Source organism: Gorilla gorilla, chromosome 3 (genome assembly GCF_029281585.2).
Source record: "Gorilla gorilla gorilla isolate KB3781 chromosome 3, NHGRI_mGorGor1-v2.1_pri, whole genome shotgun sequence".
In the NCBI taxonomy this organism is placed as follows: Eukaryota; Metazoa; Chordata; class Mammalia; order Primates; family Hominidae; genus Gorilla; species Gorilla gorilla.
Genome location: NC_073227.2, coordinates 9,061,633 through 9,076,301, shown reverse-complemented (window position 1 = coordinate 9,076,301; position 14,669 = coordinate 9,061,633). Strand labels below are relative to the sequence as shown.

Sequence of the window (14,669 nt, the reverse complement as noted above, 5' to 3'; positions counted from 1 at the left end):
AGGCTGGACACAGCAGCTCATGCCTATCATCTCAACACTTGAGGAGGCTGAAGCGGGAAGACTGCTTGAGGCCAAGAGTTCAGGACCCACCTGGGCAACATAGCAAGACCCCATGTCTATAATAAATAAATGAACATTAGCATTGGATTAAACTTTTGCTAATATTGTTTTTATGTTTCTGGGCTATGGATCGAATATATTCTACAGATAATTTAAATGAGCAAGGGTTGTTCTGACAAAAATATTTTTCTGTGGGATCACTGCTGGGCTTAATGGGCATAACTGAAGGTGAGCAAATGGGCAAGTTAAATAGATCCCAAGTTGTCATGAGGTAACTAAGGGTAAAGGCCAGTTAATTAAAGACAGGACAGTACCCAGCGTTAAAGTAACCAGCAGGACGGTGAAGCTGAGGGCATCTACATGTGTCCTACAAGAAGGCTGTTCTGAAAAAGACACAGCACTCAATGATCACATTTATTTCTGAAATAAACACATCACGGAGGAGAGATGAGCAGTTGATCAGCCCCCAATAGAGCTGTCAGCCTGGTGAGCCCTGACCCCTCAGCTAGCTCATCTCCCTCCCACTAAAAAAATCTCCTATGAAGAGAAGTGTTTCTCAGTGATGCCATATATAGTCAGGAAAACTCAGTCATTACTGAAAAGTAACTGTTGAAAAGTGCCCCACTTTGGAACAGGATAGGACTACAGATGCTCCATAAGGCCCAGCCATCTAGGAGGTGAAGCTGGCTAGACCCCAGGCCAGGCAGGTGTGCTGGTGTGCTCCTGCCTCAGCCCCAGGTCTGCTTTCTAACATGCGGGTCTAATTTTTGTTGGAAAAGCTCCAGGAAAACCCCCTCAGGACCAGGCCCCACCCAGTCGGCCACCTGCCCTCAGGGCACGATGAGGCTCCGCTTGCAGCAGAACCAACAGGCTGTGGAGTCCTACAGCTCTGCCATGTGCAGAGGCTACCAGCCTGTTCTGCCCACCTGGGGAGTCCCCACTCACCCATCATATCTCGGCTCAGATGGTCCCTCGGCTGTGTCACCCTTCCTGATCCTCTCTGCCCCTCAATGGCACTCAGCTGTTCTAAGCTTTGGGTTCCATAAAACTCTGCTCACACCTGCTTCAGGTTTGTATTTCTGGGTTGTTAACTAATTATGTGAGTGAATAATTTTTATACCTGTCCATAGTACTCCCTATAAATTAATAAAACCAAATATAAAATGGTATCATCTCTCGCTAAGTAATGGTGATGCCAGGCTCTATCTAGTATGATATTCTAGTATGACATATTTTCTTATTTTAAAAACTGACCTCTGTGTAATCTGACACGAAAAATGAGGTTGTTCCATCATATTCCACAAAATGCTTTGGGAATAATTTAACCCAGGTTTCATCTCCATAAAAGACTATTCTTTTTCCAGCTGCTTTTGCTTGTCGTATCACACTGTCTTCCAGCAGCGCAGGAGAATTGAGGTTCCTGATGACGTCGACAAAGCCAGGAAGGCTCCCCGTCATCAATGCCTGCAGTCAGAAAATGCAAGAATTAGGCCACTGAATCCAAAACCGGACCATGAAAAGGGCACTGAAGATTTTTTTTTTTTTTTTGAGACAGGGTCCCTCTCTGTTGCTCAGGATGGAGTGCAGTCATGCAATCAGGGATCACTGCAGCTTTGAACTCCTGGGCCCAAGCGATCCTCCCACCTTGGCCTCCCAAGTAGCTGGAACTACAGGTGTGTGGCACCACACCCGCCTTTTTTTTTTTTTTTTTTTTGGTAGATACAGGGTCCCGCTATGTTGCCCAGGCTGGTCTGAAGATTTTTTATGGATAAAATAGGTGAGCAAAAAGCTAGGGCATCCCTAGTACTGGTGGCTGGGTCAATATTAGGACAGTAATTAGGGTTAAGAAGGGAAAGAAGCACATAGATTCTGGTGAAAAACTGTAAACTCAATAGTAACAAAGATAACCACATTAAAGGACATTCATGGCTCCTAATAATCTTTCCAGCTGACAAGAGGTTAAAGGAGGCGGCTAGGGATAGCGAGACAACGGCAACAGCCAGAGAAGCAGCTATGGGTTTGCGATGTAGCGGAAGCAAACGGCAAAGTGAGGTATACATTAGAAACATTAACCTGTGTATTCAAAGCCTCTGCCAGGTTCCCAATTAAGATTCAAATCTCCACGTGACAAGCAAAGTCCATACAACTCCTAACAATCCAGCAATTCCAATGTCTACCTTTGAGTGGAAAACCAGGATGAAAGCAGTCCTAAAGCGTGAACTTTCAGCAATTTGCAAAGTGAACTGGGGGCCAGAGAGGCCAGTGGGATAGTCTCTTCTGCTCCCACCCTCAATGTTGCCCCATATTTTCTGGGAGGGGTGGGAGGTGACTTGCCCTTATACCCTTCTGATAATAGAATTGAGTCAAGAATTTCCTTGAGTTTAGCATAGAACCTAAGAGGCCATGGTAATGGGTAACAGATCTCTGTGATTTAGAGTTATACAGCCACCCCAGCCAGCACTGGCATCCTGGAACCTGTGCAATGAAAATAAACGGGAACCTGGATAACATCAGCAGGTGAAATAATTTTACCAAGACATCTTTAAGGGTAAATAAATGCAAGTATGAATTATCCAGATTTCTGGAATGCCACAGGGAGGAGCTCGGCAAAATCTCTCTCCCAGGAGCAACAATAAAACTGGATGAAACTGTCAAAAGCAACCATTTTAGTACTTTGGAAATTCACCAAAATTATAGAACAGATTGAGAAGTGCTTATTTAAGAAAAAACACGGAATCTCAGTAAGAACAGCAAGTGCCCATGGTGTTTCTACACAGGGCAGCTCCCACCTCCCTCCTTTCCAGCTCCACGCTGCAGCAGCCACCGAGAAGCCCCACACCCAGGGAGGTTATGAAAACACATCAGGGGTGCTGAAGCACAACCTCTGACCAATCAGTGGCTGACCACTAAGCTATGCGGAGCCAGGGCCAGCACTCAGGAAGACAGACTTAAAGATAAAAACAAGAACTTAAAAACCAAAAGAACCAAAAGACCTAAGTCAAAACATCAGTTGCCGCACGCTCCCAGGGAGACAGACTGCAGAAGTCATTTAGGAAGTCACTATACAAACAACCAAAATAACCCTAACAGCCACCAACATTCCTAGGGTGGGGCCAGAATTGAGCTGAGGTGGGGTTTGCCTGGATATACACATTTGTTAAATGCTGTACATGCAAAAATGTAATTGTATAAAAATTATATTTCGATAAAGTTATTTTTTAAAATGTGAGCCTCACCCCAAAATTCTACTCCTTAAAAGGCAGCCAATTACTCTTGGTGAGTATCCTTTTGGACTTTTTTCTGTGTGTGTGTGTGTGTGTGTGTGTGTGTGTATAAAATAACAAATATATGAAGGTACACATTTTTTACCAAAATGGTAGCAAACTACACAAATTACTCTCAAACTTCTTCAATTAATAACATATCATGAACGTCTTTACCTAGGGAAAATACAAGCATTTTATCTTTGTTCCAAACAGCTACGGAGCATTCCAGTGTGTAGCTGTACAATAACGTATTTAACCAAGACCATTTTACTGGGCATTTATTTTAAACAGCTTCCTATGGAAGTGCCACTTGAGCTGAGACCTGAAGGTTGAAAAGTTGTGGAGGTGAGGTGGGACTTTCCAGAGTAAAACACCTGCAAACTGCAAAGGCTCCAGGCAGAAAAGACAGCAGCACCCGGGAGGAACTGAGCTGCGTGTGACCTGTGTGGATGAAGGGCAAGGGAACACGGAAGGGGGCCTATATGAGGATGAAGAGGTAAACGGGAGTGAGGCCACGCAGAGCCTTGAGGCACGGGTGATGGGGTTCAGTGTTCAAACCGGGCAGAGCGTAAACTACTGAAGGGTTTTAAAGAGTAGTGTAGCAGGGTCTGATTTGTGTCCAGATGGGATTTGGGCCAAGAAAAGGTGCTACGGCATTTATAACAGTTCAGACTGGAGCCCACAGCAGCCTGGACGACGGTAGTGGCAGTGGAGATACCAGCTCAGTCAACCTGTATTCACATCCACAGTATTTCAAGAGCACCTGTTCACCTCGTTTCTTGTGCGGGGTAGAGATCATCAATCTTTAAATTTTTACAATATCATAAACAAAAACTGGCGTATGGGTTGTTTTGTTTGCCCTGCTCTGATTACTAGTCAACAATCTCTGCATATGCTTATTGGCCATTCCGCTTTCTTCCTTGGTGGATTCCGTTATATACTCGGCCCAGTTTCCATAGGACTGTCCCTCCTTGATCTGAACCTCTTTATACATCACGGACTTAACATCTTGTATGTCATGTCCACTGTCAATAATCTTTTCAGTTTATCATGTTAGTTGACTTTGTTTACAACATTTGACAATATAAAAGTCTTCTGTTTTCATCCCTTCTTTTGTGGCTTTTACAAGGCACCTCCCTCATCCTCACACTAGCTTGGGTTCCCACCGATATTTTTAAAGAGGGTAGGGACTACTCGGCATCCCCTCATCCCAGAAAGCGTGCAGACAGCGAGTGGGCTGCACTCACAGTCCTAAGAAATCTAAGGGAAAGCTCAGGTCTGTCAATCAATGCCAGCTATTATTATGACTAGAAAGTTCTTTAAGAATGAAAAGGCATTCAAAAATGAGTTACATGACTTTAAAACAAAGCTGCTGCAGGGTCTTAGCAAGTGAAAGCACACTGGACATGTCAGGGTTGGCGTCTGGTTACAAATGTATAAACACCAGGAGATGCTCTGAGCCCTTTCTCAGACTGGAGGCAGGGCAGAGGACACTTTCCTCAACCAACACTGCCCAACCCCAACCTACCAAACTCCAGAGCTGTACAATCCTAACTCCATTATGGGCTTTCTGTTCTAGCTCCTCCCTGATGGGGAAATAAGGAGCAAGAATCCTCAAGGACTGAAAATGAAACAAAACACTAGCTCTGGGGTGAGGCTCCCCAGCAAAGGTGAAATAAAACCAATAAGCTGGAGACAGAGGCCCCAAGAACCACGGACTGGTCTGAATAGAACCTAGAACCTGCACAATCACTTATACATTTTCTCAAATCTGCCTGTTAAATCTTAAAAAAAAAAAGGAGAAAAGGGTTCCTTCCACACTTCTGATAGAGCAGATAAATCGGTGTTCCTGAAGATCAGGGGCCTGGATGTCTTTCTTCCAGATTCCCACAGCTAGTTTCAGCAGAACGGCAGAAACTCTGAGTGCTGTGATCAAAGGTGCCTGCCCCTCTCCCCTTCATTCTCTCTCACCTCCCTCTCCATTCCTTCCAGAGCAGTTGTCACTGTCTGAAACGATCTTCATTGATTCATATTTTACCGATTTTCTATCCCTCCAATTAGAAAGTAAGCTCCATGAGGACAACGCTGTCTTGTTCTTCACTGCCTCCCTCCTGTCTAGAATAGTGTGGCACAAAGTAGATGCTCAATAAATATTGCTGAAGAAGGTCACATCACATTGAAATGCGGCAGAGAGAGTAAGAAATTCAAGGAAAAAGTCAGTGAGTGATATGGCACTGTGCTTCCTTCAGTCTCAGACTGCTTTCATCCAGTGAACATCTGCCAAGCATCTACAAATGGGGCTGCCCCCAAGCCTTAAATCAATAAGTAGCTCCTTCTCACCAAATAATGTTTCACATGATCAACGACACAGCTAAGGCTCCGTCAGAGACTTTATGCCACGCCCACATGCGATACACTCACACACTTCAACCCCTCTGCTCCTTTCTCTCCCCACCTTTATTCATCCTTCCAGTCTCAGTTTAAATGCAATTTCCTCAGCGACGCTTTCTCACCCACTAATCATCACATCCTGTTCTTTCTCATCATGCATTAACCACACTTTACAACTGCATGTTTTCATATGCTCCTTTGTTGAGTGGCTGTATATCTAAAGACTAAAAGCTACATGAAGGCAGAGATACTATTTTTTCCCCAATTGCATACCCATTAAAGTATCACCACATAGTAGTTGCTTAAAAGTTTTTGAGCCAATCAATAAAGGTTTACTTTTTTCTTTACCCACGGTTCTTGGGAAACGCACTATGTACTTCAAAGCTGCTGTCAGTAGGCTGGACACCTGAAGGATGTGGTGGAAACAGTGGTAATTGTTGAGGCCGGAACATACTGATTTGATCATTATGTATACTGGTGGATAATTTTGGAGAAGTCACATTTAACTTATCTGAGTTTCCTTTCCTATCTATAAAGTCTAGAGACTGAACTAGATTAACTCTAAAGGCTCCTTCTAAGATTGTAAATGACCCAGTGACGATTAAAGAAAGCAGGTTACCAAGAATGGCATATCTTGGGGTAGGTTAGCCAGGATGATCTTGCTCTAAATCTTTTATATTTCCCGTGAAGCATGAGCTTTGGCTACTTGACAAGGGGCACAAATGATGGGTCTCAGTTCCATCCTGTGTGAGGCTCCTTCAACATTCTATTGCCCCAGCCAACTGACAACACAACATTTCCACTTTCTTAAAATTGCAACTCCAAGCGAAAGACTACAGAGTCCCCCTCTAAATCTTCAAAACAGCCAAACCATGATTCATAAAACATTAAGGCAAACTTACCTTGATTCGAGGCATAGTAACTGTAGGTGGCTTTGCTTCAGCCACGAAACTGTGAGATGCTCCTTTTTCCACAAGGTAAGTTGTGTAGGGCATAAATTTCACACCCTTTGACCCAAACACAAAATCATCTCTCAAGGCATCTATCAGAACAATAACAACTTTACTGAAGAGAGGTGGTGGCAGCGTGGTCCAGTTAGAACTGGCTCCTAAGTGTTTGAAAGAAAAAAAAGGAAATTGAACTCTAAACTTTCCTTAGCATTCAAGCACCTTCACAATCTAGCTTCTACCTACTTCTCCAGCACATACCCTGCGATATCTACATAACCCAACCCAAAAGGAGGCGACTTGTACTTGGTAGGTAGTGCTGGGGGGAAAGGACGGGGGTTAACAGGAGTAATCTTAGGGACCCACAGTAGCAAGCAGTGAATTATCCTCAGTATGGTGAGGAGTACTGGGGTAGGAGAATCCCTACGTAAGGGTCCTGGAATGGGACATTTAGGGAGCTTGACCTAAAACGCAGAGCTGCAGCTACGGGATGGCTGGGCCTTTATATTCTGCGTTTACATGGTCAGCGGCTGGCGATGTGTGCAAGTGGTCCAGAACCAGGGCACCTTTACTTGCTGTATATGGCTGGGTAGGTGAAGCCTAGGAAGAGGCCTAACGCAGAGAGGCCTTAGCCCCTAGGCAGGGAAAACATCTTGGAGGAATGTAAGAGACCAAAACGCGAGGGGATCGGCAGGGGTCTTATCTGTTGTGTGCTAGGGGGCAAAAAGGGCGCCTATAACAGGGAGTGACCCAAAGGCTGCTCAGGAAAGGGGCGGGGGCTCTGGACGAGTAGAAGTGGAGAGGCCGGATCCCAGGTATGGACACAGCTTACTTTGTGGTGATCAGGAAGGAAGGTCGAAGTGGGGCCAGTAGAGGTGGTTGCCACAAAGTTGTAAGAATACAGAAAAGAGATGCTGGAGCGGTTAAAAAAAAATTTCTGAGGTGGGGACCATAATGGAAGAGACCACCGGGGAGCGCCGAGAAGAAATCCGAGCAGCGAGGCTCAGAAAAAAGGTCTTCTAGGGGATGTGGGGTCAGGGGAGCGGAGACGCCGGGGAGGGGTCCGTACCAGCCGAGGGTTCGGGCGCTGGGGGCTCCGCTCCGTGTTCCGCTCTGGCAGAGGAACGAACGGGAGCCGGGAAGAATCCCCGAAGGAAGACCGCGATCCCTAGCACCTCGATCGCTACGCAACAGGTAGCGAAAGTCCCGGAGCCAAGCCGCATCGTGGACACGCTAGGCTGGATGCGGAACCGACCCCACCTGGAGCCTCGCCCTGCTACAGCCCCGCTTCCGGCTCCAGGTAGCCGCCTCTAAGCAATAACGCCAGGCCTTATCGTCGCAGCTACAGTGGCGTCACGTCCGCCGGCGCGCCACAGCGGCGCGTCACTTCCGCCAGCCCGCCACAGCGGGGCGTCACCTCGGAAATACGCACAGCGGGCGGTGCTCCCGGCTCCGTGGGGTCGCCTTCCCTGCGAGTCCGCGACGGTCGCCGCCCACGGCGAGGTACGAGGTTTTAAAAATTTTTTAATTTGGAAGGCAGGGTGCAGTGGCTCACGCCTTTAATCCCAGTACTTTGGGAGGCCGAGGCGGGCGGATCACGAGGTCAGGAGATCGAGACTATCCTGGCCAACATGGTGAAACCCCGTCTCTACTAAAAATACAAAAAATTAGCGGGGCGTGATGGCGGGTGCCTATCGTCCCAGCTACTCGGGAGGCCGAGGCAGGAGAATCGCTTGAACGTGGGAGGCGGAGGTTGCAGTGAGCCGAGATCGCGCCACTGCACTTCAGCCTGGCAACAGAGCGAGACTCCGTCTCAAAAAAAAAAAAAAAAAAATTCAACCCAATACCTCAGACAACTGGTAAATATCTTAATGATTAACTTCGTTTTAAAGATGCCACATGAGTGAGATCATGAGGTATTTGTCTTTCTGTGTCTTATTTTACTTACATGATAACCTCAGGTTTATCCGTGTTGTGGCAAATGATAGGGTTTCATTCTTTTATTAGAGCTGAATAGTACTCCATTGTGTATATATACCACATTTTCTTTGTTCTGAAAGGAAAATCTTGGGGCCCCAAAATTACTAAACTAAGGGAAAAGACAAGCTCGGAACTGCTCAGGACAAACCTGTCTCCCATTCTATTCAATGTCATTCCTCTGCTCACTGAGATAAATGCATATTGATAGCCTCCTTTGGAGAGGCTTATAGAAACTCAGAAACTGCAACCATTTGTCTGTCACCTACCTGTGACCTGGAAGACCCCTCCCTGTTCCAAGTTGCCCCCGCCTTTCTGGACAGAACCAATGTCCTTCTTTTTTTTTTTTTTTTTCTTTTTCTTTTCAGATGAAATCTCACTCTGTCGCCCAGGCTGGAATACAGTGGCGTGATCTCAGATCACTGCAACCTCTGCCTCCCGGGTTCAAGCAGTTCTCCTGCCTCAGCCTCCTGAGTAGCTGGGATTACAGGTGCGTGCCACCACGCACGGCTAATTTTTGTATTTTTAGTTGAGACGGGGTTTCACCTTGTTGGTCAGGCTGTTCTTGAACTCCTGACCTCGTGATCCGCCCGCCTCGGCCTCCCAGAGTGCTGGGATTACAGGCATGAGCCACCGCGCCCGGCCTGTTTTTTTTTTTGTTGGTTTGTTTTTGAGACGGAGTCTCGGTCTGTCGCCCAGCCTGGAGTGCAGTGGCACCATCTCGGCTCACTGCAAGCTCCGCCTCCCGGGTTCACGCCATTTTCCTGCCGCAGCCTCTCGTGTAGCTGGGACTACAGGCGCCCGCCGCCACGCCCGTCAAATTTTTTTTTTTTTTTTTTTTTTTTGTATTTTTTAGTAGTGACGGGTTTCACCATGTTAGCCAGGATGGTCTCAATCTCCTGACCTCGTGATCCGCCCGCGTCGGTCTCCCAAAGAGCTGGGATTACAGGCGTGAGCCACCGCGCCCTGTCCGGCCTGTTATTATACATATGATTGATATCTCATGACTCCCTAAAATGAATACAGCCAAGCTGTGCCCCGACCACCTTGAACCCAAGTCGTCAGGGTCTCCGGAGGCTGTGTCATGGGCGTGCGTCCTTTGCGAAATAAACCTCCTGAAATGATTAAGACTTGTCATTTTTCTCGATTGACATCTGGTAAGCACTGAGAGATCCTCAGTGAAGGTAACCCGGCCTGCAGTAGTTCGCCTATTGATCCTCCGTATTGGCTTGGCACCTTACTGCCCAAACTGGTAGGATGATTGCTGAAATTTGGGACCTTGTTCCTCCAGGGATCCCTGATCTTCCAACGTTTTTCGGTGGGGGATCTGAGGTTTATTTGCTGTTAAAAAACTCCTTTTTTGGGCGTTCCCACTCGCTTCATCAAGGAAGGCAAGCCTGCCTGCTTCTGCATCGACAGATAGCCGTCTTCAGCTTGAGCCCCATCACTAGGTAAGAAAATTGATTTGGAATTTTGTCTTGCAAATTCTTTTTAAATGACTAAAGATAACATTAACAACCAGCTGGTGTTTATTTCTGCTTAAACTTAGAGCATTCAGAAGTCATATATTTTGTGTGATAATTGTTAGTTTTGCTTACCTGTTCTGTTGTTTCTGTCTTGTTGGGGTTTTTTTTGTGTGTTTTGGTCCTTTCCCTTATCGGATTTGACCAACTCCAAACCCTCTAGCTCATGAGTGTAGAATCTTCCCCTCTGAAGAAATAAGAGCACCTGCCTCCCCTCAGCTTTTCGGGGCATTCTCAGACAACTGAGAATCACGTGAGGGTGTCTGGGAGGAATGCTGCCTAAGACATGCAGTGGCTCTAAATAGGTTTCCCCCTCAGAAGAACATACTTAGAGTCTAATCTCAGCTGGCAGGTGCATATAAGGAGCTGACCCCTCCCGCACCTTGAGCCTCTGACACTGTGCCAGGTGGCCACCACACGGGTGGACCCAGCCAGTTACGGGGGTAACAGCCCTGAAAAGCTAGGTCTGCAAGCAGCACGTTTTGGGTCCGACACACATTCTGACTTGGCGAAATCCGAAGGGGAACTCTAAATTATGGGAACAAGGCCTCTGAAGCGGCTAAATACCCAACCCTCTAGCCCCCACACACAAAAAAGCGGTATGGTTGGGGGAGGAAAACGGCCAGCAAAAGGAAAAAACAGAGAAAAGATTTTTAAATTTTCACTGCTAAAGGGATTTTATTTACATAACAACGCCACCTTTTTGCCAGCCACACCAAACTGAAAGAGCAATGGCTGTATTTCTGAAAGTAGCATTCTGTCCGGCCGAAATATGGTAATGAGATTTAAAAAGATTTTTTTAAAGGAGCTCGATGGTTAAAAGTCAGCTTAATTTAGCCATGCGCAGTGGCTCACGCCTGTAATCCCAGCATTTTGGGAGGCCGAGGTGGGCAGATCATGAGGTCAAGAGATCAAGACCATCCTGGCCAACATGGGGAAACCCCGTCTCCACTAAAAATACAAAAAATTAGCCGGGCGTGGTGGCAGGCACCTATAATCCCAGTTACTTGGGAGGCTGAGGCAGGAGAATGGTATGAACCCGGGAGGCGGAGGTTGCAGTGAGCCGAGATCACTTCACTGCACGCCAGCCTGGTAACAGAGTGAGATTCCGTCTCAAAAAAAAGAAGAAGAAATGGCAAACTTCCTCTAAAACTTTCCACACAAAGATTATTTTTCCTTCTCTGTCTGCACCTGAGATCTCACACTCAATTTATCCATTGCTGAAATCTGTGGCAAAGCTACCCTTGATCGAGAGATTCCATCTCAAAAAAAAAAAAAGTCAGCTGAATTAAAGGCTAACATCCAAGAATTGGGTGTGTATGTGTGCATGTTTATATTTAGAAGGTTTCATGTTTTTGGTTTTTGGTTTTCTCTCCTAGGACCTTGTCTTTTTTTTTTTTGAGCAAAAGTTTTTTTTTGTTTTTTGTTCAGTTGACTGAATTCTGTTTTCACCTGATTTTTTGACTAAAATAGTTACTGTAACAGGCTGCTATTGAGTTTTTAAGGAAGAATGTAGTTTAGACACACAAAAATGTCTTTGTTAAAAAAAAATTTAGGCCGGGCACGGTGGCTCATGTCTGTAATCCCAGCACTTTGGCAGGCCAAGGTGGGCGGATCACGAGGTCAGGATATCGAGACCATCCTGGCTAACACAGTGAAACCCCGTCTCTATTAAAAATACAAAAAATTAGCTGGGCATGGTGGCCTGGCGCCTGTAGTGCAAGCTACTCCGGAGGCTGAGGCAGGAGAATGGCGTGAACCCGGAGCTTGCAGTGAGCCGAGATGGCGCCACTGCACTCCAGCCTGGGCGACAGTGAGACTCCGTCTCAAAAAAAAAAAAAAAAAAAAAAAAAATTAAGTGCACTATGAAAGCATCACATGGTCTAACCTCAAAATAATTCTCCCTTTTTCTGGAGACCCAGGACTCAGTGTGGGCTTTCCCCAGAGCTCTGAGATCCAGTAGTGCCTATCTAAATAAAACTGGTCTCCTTATACAATCCTATGATAGATTTCTATAATTTATATTTGATTTGGCTCAAAGAAAAATAAAGCTGTCTCCCTCTAGCACCAGCAGACTTTTTCTCTCTATACCTTATGATGAAAATTTTGCTATTTGATTTTCACCTGAGTTGTTTCCTTTCTTATGCAAATTTAAGACTACTTAGCTGACAACTGCCTGGGGTTGTGAAGCCAGTTATTAATAATCTGAAAGTCTAAAATAGGAAAAAAATGGAATCTTTATGAATATATAAGATGTACTTCCAGCCGGGTGCGGTGGTTCACGACTGTAATCCCAGCATTCTGGGAGGCCGAGGTGGGTGGATCACGAGGTCAGGAGATCGAGACCATCCTGGCTAACATGGTGAAACCCCATCTCTACTAAACATACAGAAAAAAAATTAGATGGGCATGGTGGCGGGCGCCTGTAGTCCCAGCTACTCGGGAGGTTGCAGCAGGAGAATGGCGTGAACCTGGGAGGCGGAGCTTGCAGTGAGCCGACATGGCGCCACTGCACTCCAGCCTGGGTGACAGCGAGATTCCGTCTCAAAAAAAAAAAAAAAAAAAAAAAAAGATGTACTTCCATCGGCATGCCTAATATGTCTATGTGTTTATGTATTGTCTATATAGTGTTTCACTACTGAAAATATATAAAAGAACTCTAATTAATTGGCTTAAAGAAAAATAAAAGCACTTAAATACTTTATCAGGAAAAAAGAAAAGACTAGTCAAATGCTTTTTGAAGTTTATGTAACTTAAGTAAATTCTTCAATAAATAAGCTAGCTTTAAAATTATTGGCAAAGTAATATTAGAAATGTCTTAAGAATTGCCAGCAGACATTTTTTGTTTGCATTTATTAATCAAGCAATTTTATAATTATCCCTGCCAAATACTATAAGTTGTCAAAATTTGGTATAGAAGTTACAAAACTATAAACCCAGCCCCAAACAGAATGATCTTTTGATCTTTGCTTGTGTAAGTTTTAATAAATGAGACACTGATATTGGTTTAATGAAAATAGCTGCATATGGAATTTAGTAAGATTACCATAACCTTTTTTTTTTTTTTTTGGGCGGGGGATGGAATCTTCCTCTGTTGCCCAGACTGGAGTGCAATGGCATGAGCTCGGCTCACTGCAACCTCCACCTCCTGAGTTTAAGAAATTCTCCTGCCTCAGCCTCCTGAGTAGCTGGGACTATAGGTGTGCACCACCATGCCCCGCTAATTTTTGTATTTTTAGTAAAGAAAGGGTTTCGCCATGTTGGCCAGGCTGGTCTTGAACCCCTGACCTTAGGTGATCCACCTGCCTTGGCCTCCCAAAGCTCTGGGATTATAGGCATGAGCCACTGCACCTGGCCTAGATTACCATACCTTCTAATCCTGTGGCTTTAGGCAGTGTAGTACACAGGGAGTAGACAGGTTTGTTTTGAGAAAGGACTGTTACCATCTTTGTTTTAAAGTTAAACTATAAACTAAGTTCCTCCCAAAGTTAGTTTAGCCTATGCCTAGGAATGAACAAGGACAGTTTGGAGGTTAAAAGCAAAATGGAATCAGTTAGGCCATATTTTTTTTTTTTATGACTACCACAGTTATCATAAATAATCTAGGTAAACAATTAAAATAGGTAAATGTAATGTGATAAATACTTGTGGACAAACTGGTCATAATTTAGAATATAAAGCTATATTAAATAATAAATATTTCATTATTTGGGTATTTTCCAATAAAAATGTATTGGAGGAAAACCTTTCCCCAAAAAAAGTGTAACCTTTTTAAAAAGGTGAATAAGTTTTGTCTAATTCAAGGCTTATTTAAAGGTTATGTGTAAAACAAGGTAAAAGAACCATGAAATAAGAAAGATGTAAATAAAGTTACAAAAATAAAGTGAGGTTTTTTTGTTTTTTTTTTTTGGTAAGAAGGCTTAAAGAAAAATAATTTTATATGAGAAAGAATCTTGTATAGTAAATTTAGACCTAGAATAAAATGACTGTTTAAGAAAGAGGGATGTTCAGGACAAACCAGAAAATCCAAACATGTCATGAATGTTCTGTGTAAGTCACAATAAAAGGATTTATGAAAAAAAAAACCCAAAACTTTTACATGATCAAGTTGTCTTTAAAGGGAAATTATAATGCTCTTTCTAGAGATTGGGCTTGATGTAAAAAAAACACTTATACACTAAATTATTTGTTAGAAAAATGAAATTTTCTTAAGGGATTGATTTACTCTTAATAAATTATAAGAGATTTTAATTTTTTTTAACCTGAAGTTCAACTTTTATTGCATCTTGCCATTTTTTGGCTTTCTCTACCCTTTGAAAAGATACATTTTCTTAGAGGTCTAAAGGGAATGTTTTTTTCCAACATAATATTCTGTGCACTGCAGAAGGTCTTTTTCTTTTGCCTTTTGGTAACTGGCCTGACAGATTTTATGTTTTATTGAAATAATTTCTATTCAGTTATAAAGTTTGATTTTGCTTAGGAAAAAACTGAAATTTAAGGGTTTT

At 44.2% G+C, this 14,669-nt stretch overlaps 2 protein-coding genes across 8 annotated transcripts in view; one reads left to right on the top strand and one right to left on the bottom strand.

Annotated features, from left to right (window-relative positions):
* Nucleotides 1-8,076, bottom strand: part of PIGG (phosphatidylinositol glycan anchor biosynthesis class G (EMM blood group)) — a 41,571-nt gene extending 33,495 nt beyond the window's left edge. For 3 of the 5 annotated variants that reach the window (XM_055384242.2, XM_055384244.2, XM_055384245.2), the window contains exons 1-3: nt 7,734-8,017; nt 6,620-6,825; nt 1,315-1,524 (exon numbers count right to left, since the gene is read on the bottom strand). In XM_055384242.2, coding sequence (XP_055240217.1) covers nt 1,315-1,524; nt 6,620-6,825; nt 7,734-7,887 — 570 coding nt within the window. In that variant the 5' untranslated portion in view covers nt 7,888-8,017. Of the gene's footprint in view, nt 1-1,314; nt 1,525-6,619; nt 6,826-7,733 lie in introns of all 5 variants that reach the window. The other 2 variants (XM_004038295.5, XM_004038296.5) reach the window with 2 other exon arrangements.
* The window catches only part of ZNF721 (zinc finger protein 721), a 58,217-nt gene continuing 51,574 nt past the window's right edge, over nt 8,027-14,669 (top strand). For 2 of the 3 annotated variants that reach the window (XM_063704899.1, XM_063704895.1), the window contains exons 1-2: nt 8,031-8,167; nt 9,010-10,092. The gene's annotated coding sequence lies outside the window, so the exon portion shown is untranslated. Of the gene's footprint in view, nt 8,168-9,009; nt 10,093-14,669 lie in introns of all 3 variants that reach the window. The other variant, XM_063704898.1, reaches the window with a different exon arrangement.